Source organism: Taudactylus pleione, unplaced genomic scaffold (genome assembly GCF_031769625.1).
Source record: "Taudactylus pleione unplaced genomic scaffold, aTauple2 ptg000186l, whole genome shotgun sequence".
NCBI lineage: Eukaryota > Metazoa > Chordata > Amphibia > Anura > Myobatrachidae > Taudactylus > Taudactylus pleione.
Genome location: NW_028284588.1, coordinates 8518952 through 8539658, shown reverse-complemented (window position 1 = coordinate 8539658; position 20707 = coordinate 8518952). Strand labels below are relative to the sequence as shown.

The 20707-nt window shown below is 42.3% G+C and overlaps 1 protein-coding gene across 1 annotated transcript in view; it reads left to right on the top strand.

Moving 5' to 3' along the window:
• LOC148519646 (dynein axonemal heavy chain 5-like) overlaps positions 1-20707 on the top strand; it is a 449515-nt gene that overhangs the window by 94501 nt on the left and 334307 nt on the right. The window contains exons 22-25 of the mRNA XM_088476296.1: positions 168-255; positions 4124-4247; positions 6022-6188; positions 8562-8654. Of these exons, the coding sequence (XP_088332422.1) occupies positions 168-255; positions 4124-4247; positions 6022-6188; positions 8562-8654 (472 nt within the window). The remainder of the gene's footprint in view (positions 1-167; positions 256-4123; positions 4248-6021; positions 6189-8561; positions 8655-20707) is intronic.

Genomic DNA, 20707 nt, shown 5'->3' with positions numbered 1-20707 from the left:
TAAAAGGCATTATTTTAAATGATTTGATGCATGTGAACTAAAGTGGTATAAAACACTGCAGTGTCTATAGATATAATAGCTGTCTATATACACTGTAATCATTTTTATATGTTTTTTTTATTATTTTTGATCCATGTAAATAATCTTATGCCAATTTCATTTTCTAGGCAGAGCAAACAAGTGGAGCTTTGCTTGTATGAAATGATTGATGCTCTAAAGAGCAAACTGAAGCCGGCAGACAGGAACAGCCTACAGGTAACCGATGTAATAAATCACTGTTACTGCAGTGTCTCATTAGCTGTGTCATGTGTGAGCGGGATTGGGCTGTGTTATTTTTTGTTGTCATTCGTTATGCCGACATGGCCTTAAGATCAATATTGCTGTTTACATGTTCATAATGTCGACATTCAGCATACCGGCACTGATGTTAATTCAACAGAGTCTTTTTACTATTATTCTGTCCCTAATCCTGACAGTAACCCTAATCTTAAAAAGAATGGAAATGTTGACATTCTGTCAATGTCAACATTAATGATGATGACATTTTAGCCATGCTGATATCATCAATGTTGTCACTCTTGCGAATGGTGACTTTCTGAATGGAGACATTCTGACTGCATAGTCTTCATTGAGGTCCTAATCAAATCATAATCTAACTGTCCTCAGCTCTGTAAAGTGGAGACCATATAGTAAACGCCTATCCTGCATAACATTTTCTCTTCATGAACAATTTACATAATTTATGTAAATAGATTAATGGACACTCCAACTCTGAAATGGTGCAAATCTCTTAAAGGTCTAGATCAGAACTTCTGTGTAAGGGTGCCAAAACACAAAAGAAACACAAATATGCAAAAATACAGCACTGAAAAAAGGCCATAAAATTAAAATGTTTTTAAAAATAAATGTAATAATACATAGATACACCTATACAATAAATATAAAAAATATAGCACATATAAATGAAAAAATCATCATGGGAAGTATTCAATAATTAATCTCAAATATATAAGATGGTGCTGCTGAAAAATTAGCATCAAAGTGGGCTGGGGTGAGTATATGGCCAGGAAGAAAATGTTAAATTTTTTGGGCTAAGTCAATTCTACACAAGGTGGCATCTGAGATTTGTGACATGGGCAGATGTACTAAGTTTTGGAAAGTGATACATTGGACAGTGATAAATTACAACCAATCAGCTCCTAACTGTCATTTTTCAAATACCACCTGTAACATGACAGTTAGGAGCTGAGTGGCTGGTCGTTTATCAATCTCCAGAGCATAATACATCTCCCCCACAGTAACATATATGGGCCACATGTGACAAAGTACTATACATATAATTTAGACATTAATTTATCTGTTTTTCATGCTGCTGCTTGCTGTATATAGTAGTCTGATGTCACTAGGATATTTTTTTATTTACATACAATTTTGTGTATCTTGTGGTTATCTAGTTGTTTTTTTTTAATTTTGCTTTATTATATTAATATTTTATATGTATTTAATGTACTAATGTGTATGTTTTTTTTTATAAGCAAAACCAGGCTTAAATTGTTTGATTTATAGCAACACCAGTGCCTCATACAGGACAGGATGCCTCATACATCGCATATTGGCTCTAGCGCCGTTTATTAATACTGTATGCATGTACGATTGTGATTAAAACCACTGCATTGTAAGGGCTTCTGGGTTTATGAACTGGGAGTCTTTTAGCGATGATTTATGCAAAAAGAAGTACATAGGCTTCTATAGATGGCATTGCCTATCAGGTACAAGCTCCAGAAAGTTTCACCTTCCGGAGCATGATATATATGGGGAATGCAGTCAAACCTCCTAAAACGGCAGTTTTCAGAGGTATGACCGCATTTCAGTGTTAGTACATCTCATCCACTTTCTTTTACAACATGGATGGCCAATTATTTAATCCGGAGGGCCACTTCACATGTTTAACCGAATCGGTGGGGGTGGAGTGCAGTCATTAATGTATCCTATTCCTAGATTACTGCAATCTCATGGTTGGGGAATAAATGTCCACCAGACTTTGTGCTGATATTGTTGATGGTCAATGAAAGTAAATGGTACAAAAGTTATTGATCATTACTTCACCCATGTGTTTTCTAAATACAGTTTAGCACTATAATTTATTCCCACTGTTCCTGTTTCCATAGCTATCTTATTATTAAAACTCCTGAAAATGCCTAACAAAACTTGTTGAGGACAATGAGGTGGATGGGTTGGTGAATGGGCTGGTATTGGAGCAGATGCGGACATCTGATATTTTCATCACTTGCGTTCCCAGCACAGAAGGAACACCTGAAGCCAGACTCAAATTTACCTTAAAGCCAGAAAGAGAGGAGGGAGAGCCTCTGCAGATTGCATAATAAAAAACTGTGGCTGTTTTATGGCCGTGCACTGCCACGCTATGGCAATAGGCAGTGAGTGGCCCTTCCTCTCTGGCACCTGCTCGTCGGGCTACATAGTATACCACTGCTAGTGTAGGGATGAATATAGAGCTATCCCAATTTAAAACATCCAGTTTTATGTGCTCTATCTGCCGTTATATATTTTTTTAGCTGATTTTATTGCTATTTTACCCATTTTTTGCTAGAGGCATCTGGAACAATAATCGGTGCACCGAACGCTCATCTCTATAATCTGCACACCCCTGCCACCACACAAACTGCATAGTTTAAGACATGTGACTTAGTTGTTGAACTTATCTTATGATATCACAATTATCTGTCAGTGTCTGTCAGTGTTTCCCAACTCCAGTCCTCAGAGACCCCTAGCAGTGCATGTTGTACTGATCTCCTGGTTGGTGCATATGTGTATTCATTACTGGCTGGCGCATTTAAAAGATGCACAAGTAGAGCTAATTATTAATAATACTGAGGAGATCTGTAATACATGCACTGTTAGGTGACCCTGAGGACTGACATTGGGAAACAGTGGTCTAAATATAAGACCATGCCATGGCAGGTGCACACCTTTACAGCAACAAGGCAGTACTGTAACTGGGAGGGCCCCCCACCTTCCTTAGTATGTAAGCTCTCATGGGCAAGACCCTCCTTCCTTTTGTTCTTCTCTATTCTTGTTACCAGTGGTCCTCTCCATTCAGTGACTCTGGCAATGTTTGCTTGCCCATTTGTTAGGTACAGTGCCACTGAATATTGTATCAATTCCTGCCCATGACCCGCCTTAAAATGCATCTGCTAGCTTCAGCATGTTGCTACTTTACGGGATAGCAAGGATATGAAAGTTGATACCTCCCTTAAGAGTTTATACCTCAGCAGGGATCTCCCTTAAAACCAGATTTGCATTGTCTTGGATCTACAATCCCAGCCCATGTGTGGTTCCTATGTTATATATTTTGCTATGGCCAGCCATTGTGTATTTTACTTCTACTCTAAATCTCTTTTTTGTTACCCTGTTTGGCGTTGCAGAGACTTTGTGGCACCTAATAAATAAAATGTGATAATAATAATAACTTTACAATTTCACATTACATTCCAGTATATTATCAGAGTAGCAGTTTTCAGACCAGGCCTAAAAGCATGTCTTGAATAGCTTGATGCTGAGACACAGGTCAATCACACAAAAACATAGCATCCTATAAGCAGAGCCGTAACTAGACTTTTTGGTGCCCTGTGCCAGAGAGAGCATTGGCGCCCCTCCCTCCCATTTTTTAAATAGGGACATAAGATAGTGCATCTGAAAAAGGGCCATGGCCTCATGGGGAAGGGCCAGGGAAGAGATAGGGGAGACCAGGAGATGCTGGGGTAAAATAAGAGGAAGCTACAAGTGAGAATGATAATAAACAGGAAAATTGACAGGCCCAAACAGCGCCTAATGCCCTGCGGTGCCCTGTGCCATGGCACAGGTCGCACCACCCTAGTTATGGCTCTGCCTATTAAAGGCATCCTAATGACTGAATTATTAGTCACTCGTAACTGACAAAGGTATTCGTATTAGCTAAGCTACATCATTGACACATGTTTTACATGTAGTACATTACTCAGGAAAAATTTTAGGGCTTCAATACTCTTTAAGTTTGTTAGTATTGTTACTATTTTGAATTTAATAGTGCAAGTTTAGATCTTTTAATTTTATTTTCTCATTGTAGGATTCGTTTGCCTGTTTACACCTTGATGCTAAGCAAAAAACTCGCTGTCAAGAATGCCTTCCCTGCAGTTACTACAATGTAATGGGTCATTTATGTCAGAGAAACACAGACTCTCTTGTCAAATGTAAGCTTCGTGAGGATTGACTGATGTTTTTCATGAGCTACTTCTTCTAAAGTACCAATTGAATTATTAATTAGATTTTGAATAAATTCAGGAGCACATGAATCCTTTTTTTAGTCTTATTTTCATATTTCACCTTTTAAAGCCAGCACACTCAAATGTCAACTGTATTTTATATAAATAAGAGACTGGAGATTTATTATCAAACAGTGTCTGTGACACACTAACTAATACAGGGCCTACATGACTCCAAAATATGAAGTACTTTTATTGCACTGTTCTGTAAGTATAGTGCATGTACTGTTCCTTAAGAGAGGACACATTACCAAACTAATTAGCTCTTTATTTTGTGGAAGATCGTAGTGCATACATGTGCATAATGTGAGTTTGATGCAGGGAACATTGGCACATTTCTTGTGAATTGTTTGTTTTCTACTAAATATAAGGCTAAATAATCAAATCTTTCCCTGAAACCTAGTTTCTAGTTTTATGATAGGGAAAAGTTATTTTTGTAAATGGACTTATGTTTATTGATTGTACACATATTCACAAGCATATAAGTCTTGTGGTACATGTGCACGATTAGCGGTGCATACAACATTAATTAAAAAATAGAGGCAAGTTGAAGAAAAGAATCAAAGTGACACAAATGAATGAAGGGAAAAGAAATCCATCTGTGAATAAAACATTGATTTAAGCACACAGAGCTGATAATGGGGTCCACCAATGTCTTCTTACAGCAATGATGTGTACCCTAAAACTCAATAATCATGCTGAGCTTCTAATAAACTTACACCAGTATGAATGACTGCCGGACGTCGGCGTGGCGGTTCAAATCCCGACGCCAGCAGCTTGATGGGTGAAAATCCCAACAGCGCAGGTAAGTATACTATTCCTACTCCTCCCCCCCCAACCCTAACCCTCCCTTTGGGGTGCCTAACCCTAACCTCCCCCCTTTAGTGCCTTAACCTAGCCCCCCCTCACCGCACCCTAAACCTAACCCTCCCGAGGGGGTGCCTAACCCTGACCTCCCCCCTAGTGGCTAAACCTAACCCCCCCTTCCCCTAGCCTAACCCTAACGTTCCCCGGGATGGGTGCCTAATCCTAAATCCCCCCGGGGGTCCCTAAATTTATCCCTACCAATCCCGGCTAAGTGTATACTCACCCCCGGCAGAGGACGATTGGTCCGGCATCCTCTCGTCGTTCCGGCGTCGGGATTAAAATAGGCGTTGGTATTTCAACGTCTATGTTAAATTACTTGCCTGGATTACAGTGTCGGTATTGAGACCGCCGGTCTCATAACTACATCCCAGTAATTCTTGTATTTTCAAGACTAGAGGGGAGATTTAGCAAAATTTCTGAAAGCAAAAGTGGAGGTCATGCCCATAGCACCCAATAATATTGTATCTATCATTCATTTATGAGGTACAGTCTAGAAAATTACAGCTCAGTCTGGACAGTTAAGTTAAATATATGTGTTAGCAGAAGTCAATGGCTGCTTAGGAAATGAGTACCTTCTCCAAAACCTTATATCTATATGGTTATTTTGGTGCTCTGCTACAAAATAGTCAGATACTGTATGAAAGGAAAGTGGAACCTCATTGAGAACTCAACAATGTGAGGTGTACAAGATAACTCTTTATTATGAGGAAAATAGAAAATTGTCTCAACATGGCATTGTCAGCTCAAATTTCACTTCAATTGTTGAACTTCATTTCTTAAAATCATGTGTTTTCCCACAATTCAGCAGGATATTTAGACTTTTTTTCTTTTTTAGGTACAAAAGTTTCTTTAGATGCTTTAAAACGCCGGTTACACACTGTCAGCTCTAAGTACCAGACATCAAAATTTGCAAAAGATCATATCTCCAGCCCATTGTTTAAAGCTGAGATCCACCTTGCCATCCCAAATGTTGTTATGCGGCCTAGTTTGGAAGATATACAAGTAAGAAAATGATGTATTCCTATTGTAGTGGTATTATGTATCATAAACAGATCATCATGGCAAAATGTATCAGTGTGTGACAGCATACAGTATTCAACAATATCCAACAATAGTCTCTAGCATGGCTTGCCAGTCTCCTATTGTGGTGCCATCTACAACAATTATACTCTGTATAATGCTACTTTGTTTTTTTTAAATGCAGTTAGTAATAAGTCTATAATGTTGAAACAGGAATAGAATTGTAGAGTCTAGTGGTTGTTAGGTTTAGGCTTCTATGTTATCCTATTAAATATTTCTTATTATGTGTATAGATATACAGTCAGGTGCATAAATGTTGGGACATTGACAGAATTTTCATATTTTGGCCTCTATTCACCACCACAATGGCTTTGAAATGAAACAAACAAGATGTGATTTAACTGCAGACTTTCAGATTTAATTTCAGGGTAATTACATCCAAATCAGGTGAACGGTGTAGGAACTACAACGGTTTCTATATGTGCCTCCCACTTTTTAAGGGGCCAAAAGTAATGGGACAAACTAAACAATCCTAAATCTAACTTTCACTTTTTAATACTTTGTTGCAAATCCTTTGCAGGCAATTACAGCCTGAAGTCTGGAACGCATAGACATCACCAGACGCTGGGTTTCATCCCTGGTGATGCTCTGCCAGGCCTCTACTGCAAATGTCTTCAGTTCCTGCTTGTTCTTGAGGCATTTTCCCTTCAGTTTTGTCTTCATCAAGTGAAATGCATGCTCAATCGGATTCAGGTCAGGGGATTGACTTGGCCATTGCATAACATTCCACTTTTTAGCCTTAAAAAACTCTTTGGTTGCTTTTGCAGTATGCGTCGGGTCATTGTCCATCTGCACTGTGAAGCACCATCCAATGAGTTCTGAAGCATTTGAGTGATTATGAGCATATAATATTGCCTGAAACACTTCAGAATTCATTCTGCTGCTTTTGTCAGCAGTCACATCATCAGTAAATACAAGGGAACCAGTTCCATTGCAGCCATACATGCCCACGCCATGACACTACCACCACCATGCTTCACTGATGAGCTGGTATGTTTTGGATCATGAGCAGTTCCTTTCCTTCTCCATACTCTTCTCTTCCCATCACTCTGGTACAAGTTGATCTTTGTCTCATCTGTCCATAGGATGTTGTTCCAGAACTGTAATGGCTTTTTTAGATGTTGTTTGGCAAACTCTAATCTGGTCTTCCTGTTTTTGTGGCTCACCAATGGTTTACATCTTGTGGTGAACCCTCTATATTCACTCTTGTGAAGTCTTCTCTTGATTGTTGACTTTAACACATATACACCTACCTCCTGGAGAGTGTTCTTGATTCAGCCAACTGTTGTGAAGAGGTTTTTCTTCACCAGGGAAATAATTCTTCTGTCATCCACCACAGTTGTTTTCCGTGGTCTTCCAGGTCTTTTGGTGTTTCTGAGCTCTCCGGTGCGTTCTTTCTTTTTAAGAATGTTCCAAACAGTTGATTTGGCCACACCTAATGTTTTTGCTATCTCTCTGATGGGTTTGTTTTGATTTTTCAGCCTACTGATGGCTTGCTTCACTGATAGTGACAGCTCTTTGGATCTCATATTGAGAGTCGACAGCAACTGATTCCAAATGCAAATGTCACACCTAGAATCAACTCCAGACCTTTTACCTGCTTAATTGATAATGAAATAATGAGGGAATAGCCCACACCTGTCCATGAAATAGCTTTTGAGTTGATAGTCCCATCACTTTTGGCCCCTTAAAAAGTGTGAGGCACATATAGAAACCGTTGTAATTCCTACACCGTTCACCCGATTTGGATGTAATTACTCTCAAATTAAATCTGAAAGTCTGCAGTTAAAGCACAACTTGTTTGTTTCATTTCAAAGCCATTGTGGTGGTGAATAGAGGCCAAAATATGAAAATTCTGTCAATGTCCCAATATTTATGCACCTGACTGTATAGTGTACACCATAAGAGCCAGCTTTTGAAATGATTGGGCTGTGCTCTCGTTGCCCCCACATCTGACTGAAATGTGCCATTCGTAGACATTGTAAGCAGCACCATAAATTTTGACACTTGTTAAGCGCCCACAGAACTGTCTCATATGATGTACACTACATTGTAAAACACAATAGACTCCTGTCACTTTAATCATTATTCTATCTAACAACTATTCAAAAATCAGTGATTTGTCATTTTTTGGAACTAATATCATGCATTTCGCTGCCCCACAAATTGTTATATTGCAGATCTTTGGAATTCTACAGATTCTAGTAGTAAAAGTTCAAAAGTGAAGGTGTGATTGTATTTAGTTTTGTACCTGACATGCTGTTCCCAACTCTGTATCTTTCTGTGCTTTTTCAGAGTGCAGTGAACAGAGCTATAAATATTGTTCTGTCAGCAGCCAAGGACATTCCTCTATGGAATTTTGCACATCTACATCACAAACAACAACAGGTAATGTACACTGCAATTGAGTCATTGTTATGTGATTTAATGTTGATGGATAATGACAGCAGGACTGTTATGATTAGCACTTGCTTGTGCTCAAGTGAGATAAAATATAAATTATGCCACTGAAATGTAAGGAACATTCTGAAACTTTTCAACAAATTACCTCTCAGATATTTTAATCAGTATGAATTGTTCTTCAAATATACATTGTTTACATTTATAGTGTTCATTCAAATGTGCCTTAAGATTGCATACATCCTGTTGGATGTAGTATCTTTGTTTTATATAGCAAGGTATTACACACGTCAGTGTGAATTAACACATATTACCATTGTTCCTGAGCCAGGTCTTATTGTAAAGCTCAGAGTAAATTATTCTGTACCACAGTCAGCTCTACAACACAACATGACAGAACAGCAGTACTTCGCTTAGCACCTCTTACATCACATCTAAAGTCAGTCACAGTAACCTGTCAGCTCACCTGATGTGATTCTACCAGTATACCATGTCAGATTAGCTCTGTTCTGATTTCATTAATGTCTTTTGTCTACTGAGCTGAATGCTTCTCTACTGCAGTGATATGCCGCCTGTTACACTTCAGTCATTATTGGTTCAACATATTTTGCCAGTCTTCCACCACAGCTGGAAAGCCACAAGTTGCTGTTCACTGCGCTAGTCTGTTCATTGCTCCCTCTTCTTAACACGCTGACCTTTTCCATGCCCAAACACAAGTTACCATTTTTATCGGCCAGGTGTTGAAACTTAAACATATATACATCAAAAATGAGACTACACAGACACCACACACCTGGAAAAAGAGTACAAAAGTTGCTGGCATCTCAGTGACTGAGCCTAAAAAAACATCTTTCTATGATATCATATCCTCTCTTACAGAGAAGTAAAATAATTAGGGTCCTATTTATTAAGACGTTACCTCATTATTAAAGCACATGTTAGTATCAGGATTTGTTTATCAAAGACGGACATTCAGCCAAGTGCACACAGTCTTCAGAATTCTCTTCATCAATATATCAAGCTCTGAAAAGCTCCAATTGATCAAGCTCTCTACTGTAGATGGCATTATCTACTGTAGCCTACAGTATTGTTGGAGAGAGATCTTTGGATCCATTTCCGGCAGCCTGGAGTTGTTGCATGAGTGGGAGGCTGGCTGCGCACATGCCTAGCATAAACACTTCCTTCATTACTAGAATAACCAAGTGGAGAATGAATTTAATGAGTGAAAGTCATTGGCGTGACTGCCCCCTATCGGAAGCATCTTCCCGGTATGATTTAAATAAAAAATTTACACATGAAGTGGCATATGTAGCAAGCTGATTTTTACTTAAAATTATACAGACACTGCAGTTCCTGCATAATTTTATGTATTGCTCCTATGTACTAACAGCACAATGCAGGAGATTTCACAGAAATCTCCAGCAAAGTGCTTATTAGCACTTCAGATCGCAGCCCCCATTATTGTCCATGGGGACTACGATCTGACATCTATGTACTAAACTCCCAAAAGCAAAGCTTTTTGAAGTATATTCCCAGTAGTTTCCACCATCTTCAGATGGTGTAAACTACTATAAACTTATGGGGGCTACAGGGGCAAGAGAGAGATCGTTCCATCTCTCCCCCGCAGCCCCTGACCGGCTCCAGAAACTGACACTGTGCGCATGTGCAGTGTCAGCTTGCTCCGGGGAAGTCTTTCTCTTCTGTGAAGGACTTCTCCTAAATGCCGGGAATACAACTCGCAGGGACAGCAGTTACCGCAACCACTGTCCCTGCGAGTTCCCCTTGGTACATAGCGGGGATGTTTTCATGAAAGATGAAAATATTCCTGGCAAGATGGACACCTAAAAATTGCAGCAGTGCCGCGATTATTAGTACATAGACCTCTGATTATTCTGTTATTACTGCGAATAGCATTAACTATCATGGAAAACATGCTTACATTTATACATAGCTTCCATATACAATTAAATATAGATTAGCTATACCAGAGATTCTAGTTGTATACAACATTTCAGCAGCTGTCCTTTTTAAACACATCATGTGCAAATAATATTTGTATGTCAGTGTTTAGCTATAACTATTTGCATAGCAGTTCTTTATTCCATTAGATCTGTTGTCATGTGAACTGTAATAGGGAACAATATACTGACTATTGTGAAATATAGGGATATTAGATGTTACTAAATAGGTTTTTGACAATGTAAAAACACAAGATTTTTATACAATACAGACTCTTTTATACGATTCATGGAACTATGTGCATGTAATTTATGTATTATAGTGGCTTATTACCAAACACAACAGAAGAGCCTTTCATCTAGATTCTTGAAGATCCAATATAAAATTCCTGTTGGAGATTTATATTGCACTCTTCCTATGCCTGATGACATTTGATGATAATTTGAATATTCTTAACCACATCTTTTGTTTTGCGTTTAAAGAAAATTAAATACATTTTTATTTCCAAACAGTAAATAAATGTAACTCTTTAGGTCATTTGTTTCATTATCTGCACTTAGAGGTCATACACATGTTGGCTTACATAGAGTCCCTTAGATTCAAATTATGCTTGATGCCTATTCCTAGTCAGTGATATGAATCAATTCATATTGTTCAGTGTGGGTACTGGATACGATTCAGAGCCGGAGGCAACGATGCTCTCGCAAAATGTGCATGCGCGAGGCAGTCATAGCGATCGGGAAGCAATCGCTCAGATAACACAGAAGGCCCGCTAGTTTGACTGACAGAATGTGTCGTTTGTGGGTAGTGACAGGGGAAGTTCCTGGAAAACGGGGGAGTGGTGGTGCGAACGCATGCGGGTCTGAGCGGCAGGGCCGGCTCTAGGGGTGTTTGACCAGTGCGGTCGCACAGGGGCGCCACCCATAGAGGGCGCACCCCTCCCCAAAATCCCATTTCAGCGGGACAATACTGTCCCGCTGTTCCACCCGTGGGCCGAAGTGGCCCGTGGGTGGCCAAAACGGGAGGTTGGAGACCCCCACCGCCACAGCTGTGCAGTGGTGCCGGACCCCCAGAGTGTGAATGGATGCCGCACGCATGCGCACGGTATCCATTCACTGACTGGAGAGGGCTGGGAGAAACCCAGTCAGTGACGGAGGGCTGGGCTTTACCCCCAGCCTGACGTTAGTTGGAGGCGTACCATGCGGGCACGCCTCCAAATAATGTCACATAGGGGGCGTGACCTATGGTATCGAAGTCACTCCCCCAATTTTGGTTGCGCGCGGCTGCGCTACGTAAAGGGCCGGCACAGGGTGCTCAGACCCCTGGAGCTGGCCCCGCTGAGCGGCAAAACGGCGTCTTATGGGCATACATAATTACAAGGCCTGCGTCATTCTACAAGTCACCTGGTCTTACTTTTTGACTGAAGCACTCGCAGTGCTTGTAGTAGGGTAGGGTCTACCACAAACACTGCGTATGCCTCCGATGGTTCCCGATGTTATAGATTGTTATTTTACACTTCCTGGAGATGATGTGTGTAACGAAGGGCAAGTGGGCGTCATTACACTGGCTTGCGAGGAGATTGCCGCCGCACGCTAAGACATAGAGGGCGTCCTTATGTCTTGCTGTGCGATTGCGGGAATTGCATACCCGACCCCCTGGCAGCTGCGTGCGAGCACAGCATTGTGTCCGGGTCTGAGTTGCCCCCACTGTGCAGTGTAGTGAACGATAACGATATCGTTATCGTTCAGTCTTTTCACTGTCGGGTAGTGGATACCCGCCTTTACAGTGAGCTTTGCAGTACTGTGTCTCAGTCTTCAAGTTGCCAATTAAAGAACCCTGAAAAATATTGCATATAACTAATTTGATTTGTTTCAGTGAGTATTACAGCAGACAGCTTGGCATACAGATGTGGTCAAGTTTGTTGGTACCCTTTCACGGAAAAGATCCTATATGTTTCTCTGAAATCACTTCAAATTGACGGAAGTAATTGGCACCCATCATTGTTTATTTGATATTGAATAGAATTCAGACTTTGCATTTGATTTTTAATTTGACAGAATATTTTTGTAAATAAAACGAATGAAAATAGCAAGTACAAAAATGATGGGACCCTTAACCTAATATTTTGTTGCACAACCTTTAGAGACAGTCACTTCTGCATCCATCAACAGGTAGTTTGTCTACTCTTCCTGAGAAAACTGCTTCAGCTGTTTCTGGCTTGATGGATGTCTTCTCCAAAATGCATGTTTCAGCTCTTTCCATAGATGTTCAATAGAATTCAGATCAGGGCCCATAGCAGGCCACTTCAGAATAGAGCTTTCTGTCTTCTCAGACAACTCTCTCCTTTGCTTTCTCTAGTCGATCTTCAGTGTGGTGCACACGGTGATACAAAATGCCAAAAAGCAGAGTGATTACTTTTCCATGACAGATTAGAAGATTAAATACATGTATGATGCTATTTCAATAAAGCAATTAGTGTAAAATATTACTATAATCCAAATATGTATTATGTTTTCTAAGGGGTACCAACAAATCTGCCCAGGCCATTTTAGAATATCTTTATAGAATAAGCAATAAATGTATCTCTTCACAGTTTCTTTCATGAGACAGTAGCTTTTAAAATATCATCACTTTTCAGGACGAATGAACTAAGGGGGCAACCATGTTGAAATTGCAGGAGCTTAGTTCCGTAATTGTTTCATTGTAGCCATGCCACCACTGTTCAAAGCCATGATTTGAGTTTCCAGTTCCTGGACCACCAACTTCGCTTGGGAAGTGGGTGGCATGCAGAAGGCTGGCACACTTTCTTGGGAGTCCGAGACAGTAAATATAGTTAAAATGATTGTGTCATTTAATTACCCCAAGTTATGTTTGGAAGGAGATAGGAGTTCTAAAACTATGCCAATAAAGTAGTAATTTGTTTTGGTGTTATCAGTAGGAGATCTGTTCGTTTTTGTTAAATTATTTCATGTCTTTTAGATTAAAAGAGGCTTTTGGGCTACTGAATAGTACTAAGTATGCAATACAGTACTAAGCCTTTTCAAAAAGAGTCACCATGCCTTCTTTGCCCAAATCTCTTGCGGTACATGGGAAATGAAGGGAATTTGTGACAGTCTGGAATGACTAGAACATTAAACTTTCTTGATACAGATAATGTGGCAACAAAGTAGTAATTGAATGTCCACATATGTGTTACTGAACCAGCTTGGTGTAATTTATTCAGGAATGTCAGGAGGATTGTCAGGACGGTACAGACAGCATCAGTACTGGTTCCAGCATCACATCAGCTAAAGTATCTCCGCAACCTTGTCACTGACTACACAATGTTGTTCCTCTCTAGTCACTGGCCAACTAACTTGGATTTTGTAGCCCCACCCTAAACACAAGACCTCCTTCTTATGCTTCCCCCCCCCCAAGCACTAACTAGCTGAATAATAACACCCATGTGATCAGGGGCTGGTAGCGTGTAGCCAGGGTGCCCGAAGAATGTGCGTGCTACGGGGCACCCCCTAGGGAGGAGGCGGGTCCATATGGGATTAATGTAAAGTAAAAATAAAGATTAGGGGCTGCCCCCTGTCGTAGTGCCCATATGCAGTGACCCCCTGTGCCCCAGGAGAGGACCCCCTTATGCAGGCCTCCAGTAGTGCCCCCAGTAGTGCCCCCCCTGTGCAGTGCCCCTTGTGCCCCCAGTAGTAAGCCCCTTATATAGTGCCCCCAGTAGTGGTCCCCCCTGTGCAGTGCCCCTTGTGCCCCCAGTAGTAAGCCCCTTATATAGTGCCCCAACAGCGTTACCCCCTATGCAGTGCCCCTTATATAGTGCCCCCAATAGCAGTCCACCCCCAATGCAGTGCCCCCAATAGTGGTAACCCTTATGCAGTGCCCCTTAAATAGTGGCCCCAGTTGTAGTCTTCCCCCTCTGCAGTACCCCCAATATTGCCCTTTATATAGAGCCCCCAGCAGTGGTCCCTCGATGCAGTGCCCCAAGTGGTAGTCCCCTCCCCCCTATGTAGTGCCCGTAGTAGTAGTCCCCTCCCCCCTATGCAGTGCCCCTAGTAATAGTACCCTCCCCTTGTAGTGTCCCTAGTAGTACTCCCCCCCTTGTAGTACCCCCAGTAGTAGTAGCCCCCAGTAGTAGTAGCCCCCCCCTTGTAGTGCCCCCAGTAGTAGTAGTCCCCCCCCTTGTAGTGCCCCCAGTAGTGGTCTCCCCCTTGTAGAGCCAGCCCCCCCCCCAGTAGACACACGTAATAAAAAAATGAAAAAAACCCCACTTACCTGAATCCCCGCTCCCGCCGCCATCCGCTCCTCTGTCTGTCCTCCCGGGCCGGGCCGCTCTGCATTATGGGAGAGACGTCATGACGCCTCTCCCATTATCCACTGCGGGAGCCGGAAGATGGAGCAGCTCCTGCAGTGGGCGCAGCAGCAGCTAATGAGAGTCTGTCAGACTCTCATTGGCTGCTGATCAAAACAAACACACAGCTGCCGGAGCCGGCGGCTATGTGTTAGTCAATGTAGCGCTGACCAAATTCCGTCTGGTCAGCGCTACACACGCGGTGCAGCCTGTGTCACAGAGACACAGGAGGCCCGGGGGGCACATGGCACCCTGCCCCCTGGCCCAGCCCGCCACTGCATGTGATCCACCTGTGAAGCTGTGTTTTGAGTGCAGGCATATGTGAGGAATTAACCCTATCTTTAGCAGACTGCCACAGAAAGCATTAATGTCCTTCATAAGAGACTGGGACAAACTACCCTGTTTGTCACAATGGGGGCGATTCAATTCTTTGCAATGTGAATAGCGCCAGGATGTTGGTCCCAGAGCTATATAATATATATTAATATACAATATTAAGCTGACTAAAGGATTTCTTCTCGCATCCTCATGAGAGTATGAGAAGAACACACTTCTTAAGTCGCGAGAACCGGCATTCTCTGACTTAAGTGGTTCTAGTCAGACTTAACATCGTGGTGAATTGAATAGCTCCAGGACCAACATCCCGGCGCTATTCACATCGCAATTTTCGGAATCGCCCCCAATTTGTTGAACACTAGAAAATATGCTATATTTGCAGAGACGGCAGCAGAACACTTTATTTCATTACATTTTTTAAACATTTTTAGTGAGAGGAAAATATGCACAAATACATATGCATTCACGTCTGAACGACCTTACTGCACTTGCATATTGAGTGCCTTAGATCTGCAAGGTGCTGCAAGTGTTAGATACAGCTGAGAATGTTGGTGCAGTGTAATAAATTTCCAACCTGTAACATTGTTTTGGCGCTAATGGATCCCCCGGGGCTATCCAATTAGCCCCAAAGTGCTGCCCGACGCTGGCCCTTATCGTGGTTCTTTTTTCTGTACCTGATGTGTTCCAAGAAAAAAATACATACAAATGTGCAGTTTTTTTACCGCCACAAAGGCGAAAACTATAGGTCTGTGAACTTCTCACGGATCATATGTGATTTTGGACAAAATATCGTTTCGTCTGTTAGGATAGGGAGAAAAAAAAACATAGTCGAAAAAAGGGGATAATCGGCGACAAATCCCTGTGTTTCGACATTTGCGGCTAATTGGACACCCCCCTAACTGGGCAACTACTTCACTATCTCTCTCCAAGGCTTGAAACATACTGTATCTTTCTAAATCACACCCATAGGGTAGTTTGTATCATAGGTACAGATATAAACACATTACATTACAGTAAATGGATGTTGGAAAGATACTTTTTCCTATATCTTTAAGGTTCAATCCCTGATATAACATTGAGAATTGCTACTTTGTTTACTATAGTAATAATGAGACGCCATGCCTTAATCTTCTCAGTCCCTCCTTTGGTTCCACAGGGCATGTCCTGCTTGCTATTGTTCAGCGTTATCATGTCCTGTCAGGTAGCAAAGTCACTAACATCATCTTTCTTCCCAAGCCACACTGTGTGTTTCTATTCTCAGTGCATTCAGACTTGAAATACAAATTATGTTTGATTTGCTAAAGTAAAGAGAGCACAATATAAGTATGTGAAAACTGAACATAAAATTACTATTCCATTAAATCTGCTTTAAAAAGAATTAATATGAAATATTATTCATAAAAATTGAACCACGCGGTGATGGCTTTGCATAATCTGTGGCAATTATTTCATTTTGTATGTGGAAGGGAAATTATTCAGACCATAATTTGGCATTTTGCAATTAGTCATTTCATTCAGCAAACTGTGTACTTTCCAATTAGTACTGATTTATTTTCCAGTGTGTTAATTTTACAGACACGGGCATTGACACTGAATTAAGATTGTACGTATGTTTTTAAATAATGAGCTGCACATTTTTAAAAAGCTGAACAGTACAGTCAGTTTTATTAAGGTCTTTTGAAACAATTAGTCAATAGAAGTTACAATATCTTTAGCTTGTATGGTTTGTAGTACACTGATGTGAGCTATAAAATAGTGCCTTACATTATAACTGATAGCTTTTGCACCAAGGGTGGTTAAAAGATAAGTGATGGGCAGGGCAGTCTCTAGACAATCTGGCTCCCAGTGCGAGCATTCAAAATGCGCCCCCCCCCCCCGTTATAATATTTTCACAAAAATTTCTGTGTGATTTGATTTTGTGAAAATTGTTTAAATATAATGTGTGTATTTGTGTGTGTATATATATATATATATATATATATATTTATATACATATATATATATATATATATATATATATATTGGTGGAAGTGGATATTTGAAGTGGGGGCATAGAGAATTAATGTGCGCTCCAAAAAATGGGCATGGTCACGGGTCTACACCAGACACCCCCGGACCCCTCCTTCACCAGACACCCCTGGCCCCCTCCATCACCAGACAATTCCAGGCCCCTCCCTAACCAGACACCTCCAGACCCCTCTCTCACCTGACACCGAGCGGCAGGCAGATTTTCGGCACATGCGAGTGGGCGGGGGTGCCGGGCCACAAGGCTGGACTCTGCAGCTTTGATGCTGCAGAGTCCTTCTGTAAGGAGACAGCTCCCGGCACACGCAGGATGGAAGGGCAGTCAGCAGCGGCACACTGCAGACTCGAGGCCAGCCTTTTCAGAGCTCCGCTCCTCACTGACACGCTAGCGCGCACGGTCCGACGTCATGTCGTTACCGTGCGCTCGTGCACCAAATGGTTGATTCCGATTGGTGCTTACCTAGGGGAGGCGGAGCTTACACAGGGGAAGGTCCTCCCGGTCAGTCTGAGTGGCGTTACAGCCGCCCTGATGCCGGCCATTAAATGCATTATTCTATCATTTATAGATAATGCGAAATTGCAGCAGAGGCAGTTTTGCCTATGTTAAAGGGGTCAGGCGGAGCGCCCCGTGCGATAGCACGGGTCGCCCGCCCCTAGAAACGGCCCTGGTGATGGGATAAATTTGCTATGCCCTCCGGGCAGTACTGAGTTCATGGACTTACCATTCCACATATTTGTTCCAGCTTAATAATCCCAACTCTAGTAAGTTTACTTTTATTAACACTGAGGTAACTTGGTGTTAATATTAATTACAAGCTTCTTACTATAATAATTTTGAAATATGCTACAAGGGACTATATATTAAATATAGGAAGCTCTTCACTCCAACTGTAATGTATCTTGCCAAGGGTATACTGGTACCATGAAGTTGGTATGTATTGTGGCACCTTGCAACCCTGGTGTCACAGTCGAAGGGTTTTGAGGCTGTGTTCCCGGACTGGGTCTTGGACCTGTCTTGTTAGACTCGGATGCTCTCTGGAGGAGACTGGGTTTAATGAAGTTCCTGCGCATGTAGGATTATATTGGCAGAAAGAGCCTAGACGTGGATACGGAGGCTCAGATAATTACAGGTAGGATCGGAATGTAACTGGGCTCCAGGTGAATGGAGGACAGCTGGACTGTCACTTTTTAGGACCGGTAGGTAACAGTACAGCCATCCTCAATTCACCTAGAGTCCAGTTACCTACCGGTCCTAACCGGTGACAGTACAGCCATCCTCAATTCACCTAGAGTCCAGTCACCGGTTAGGACCGGTAGGTAACTGTACTCCAGGTGAATGGAGGACGGCTGGTTCACCGGTTAGGACCGGGAGATGACTGGACTCCAAATAATTTCAGTACGGCTATACAGTAACGTAGAATATATATCTATCAGAGGGAGCGCAGTGAGGAGGCTCACTTACACAAGCTAAGGGACTTGTTGCACTGGGAATTTGCTAGTGGGAGAGGAGGTCCCTTTATACAGGCTGCTGGATGCTGACTGGCCAGATTCAGAGGGAGACCTGCTCCATTGGTGGAGACAGTATCACATGTCCTGGACCAAGATGGCTGCGTCCATTTACACTGGAAGTGTGGCTGGAGAACTTGTGGACGCCAGTCCTGCTGAGGGAGATGGAGTGCAGGCTCCGGCGGGGAGCGGAGAGGACAGCGGCCGCACACGAGCAGGTGCAAAGACAGCTGCAGCAGCAGACTGCCGGGGAGTCGGGAACACCGCAGGACAGCGCCCGAACAGGTAAGCAGCGGGGTCTGATTCTGATGTCTCGGTGGCGTATGACAGTGACCCCTTTTCCATGAGTGGCTACAGGACACTCTTTGGGCTTTTGAGGAAACTTTGTATGAAACGCCTTGATTAGACGAGGAGCATGAACGTCAGAAGAGTTAAGCCAAATTCTTTCCTCCGGACCGTATCCCTTCCAATCGATGAGGTATTGAAGATGATTGAACCGATGGCAGGGATCTAGAATTCTTTCGACATCGAATTCTTCGCCTCCCTGAGTTTGAATACCAGGAGTTTTGGGAAGAACTTTCGGGAATCAGTTTAAAATCAGTGACTTTAGCAGGGAGATGTGAAAGGAATTTGGAACACTGGTGACAGTTTCAATTTGAAGGCAACTGGATTCAGAGCTCTGATAATTGGAAACGGACCAATGAAATGGGGAGCAAGTTTTATGGAGGGAACCTGGAGTCTAAGATTACGAGTGGAGAGCCAAACCATATCTCCAGCTTGAAAACTTGGAACAGCCAGTCTCCTGCGATCGGCGAATCTCTTATACTGAACCGAGGCTTTGGTCATGGCAGAACGCACCTTCCTCCATATGTCAGAGAATTGTTGGAGAGATACCTTGGCAGCGGGCACGTCCAGACTTGGAAGTAGAGAGAATTCTCAAACTCGAGGATGATGACCGAACACCGTGAGAAAAGGAGTAGATTTAGTAGAAGTGTGATAATGATTGTTATGGGCGAACTCTGCCCATGGGAGTAGCTCAGTCCAGTCAACTTGGGAGGAGGAGATGAAGGTGCGAATAAATTGTTCCAGGTCCTGGTTGACCCTCTCAGTTTGCCCGTTGGTTTGAGGGTGATATGCTGTGGAGTACTTTAATTTCACCCATAGAGCCGAGCAGAGAGACCTCCAAAACTTTGCCACAAATTGCACCCCTCTGTCAGAAATAATTTCTCGGTGAAGACCGTGTAATCTGAAAATCTCTTTTAGGAAGGATTGAGCAAGTAACAGTGCAGATGGTAGACCAACAAGAGGAACAAAGTGGGCCATTTTAGAGAATCTGTCCATGATGACCCAGATTGTGTTGTGACCTCGAGATGGAGGAAGGTCAGCAATGAAGTCCATAGATAGGTGTGTCCATGGCTGTAATGGAATGGATAGTGGGCCTGATTCAGAGCCGGACGCTATTTGCGAACTGTCATTCAGAAAAAAGGGCCGGCTATTTAAATTGAGCGCTCGTTCTTTGCTGTCTGTTGACGCCTCTATGTCTGAGCGAGCAAACAAAACATGCGCTCGCTATTTTGTAAAGACGCCCCCTGGCCGTTTGCATCATATGTCATCTCTGCTATTTATTAGATTAATCGAGTACATCGAAAGGCATCTGAACTGCTCGCAGTTCTTGTGGTAGGTTTTACTTCCCACAATCACTGCAAGCAGTTCAGGCTAAAAGACAACCAAGTGACGTGGTCGATGACGCTGCTTTGTTAATTATGCACACCCATTAAACGCCCGTTTTGACCGTTTGGCACGCCTGCGTTCGGATCTCCACTCCCCGTTTTCAAGCACCTTCCCCTGTTACCACCCACAAACGCCT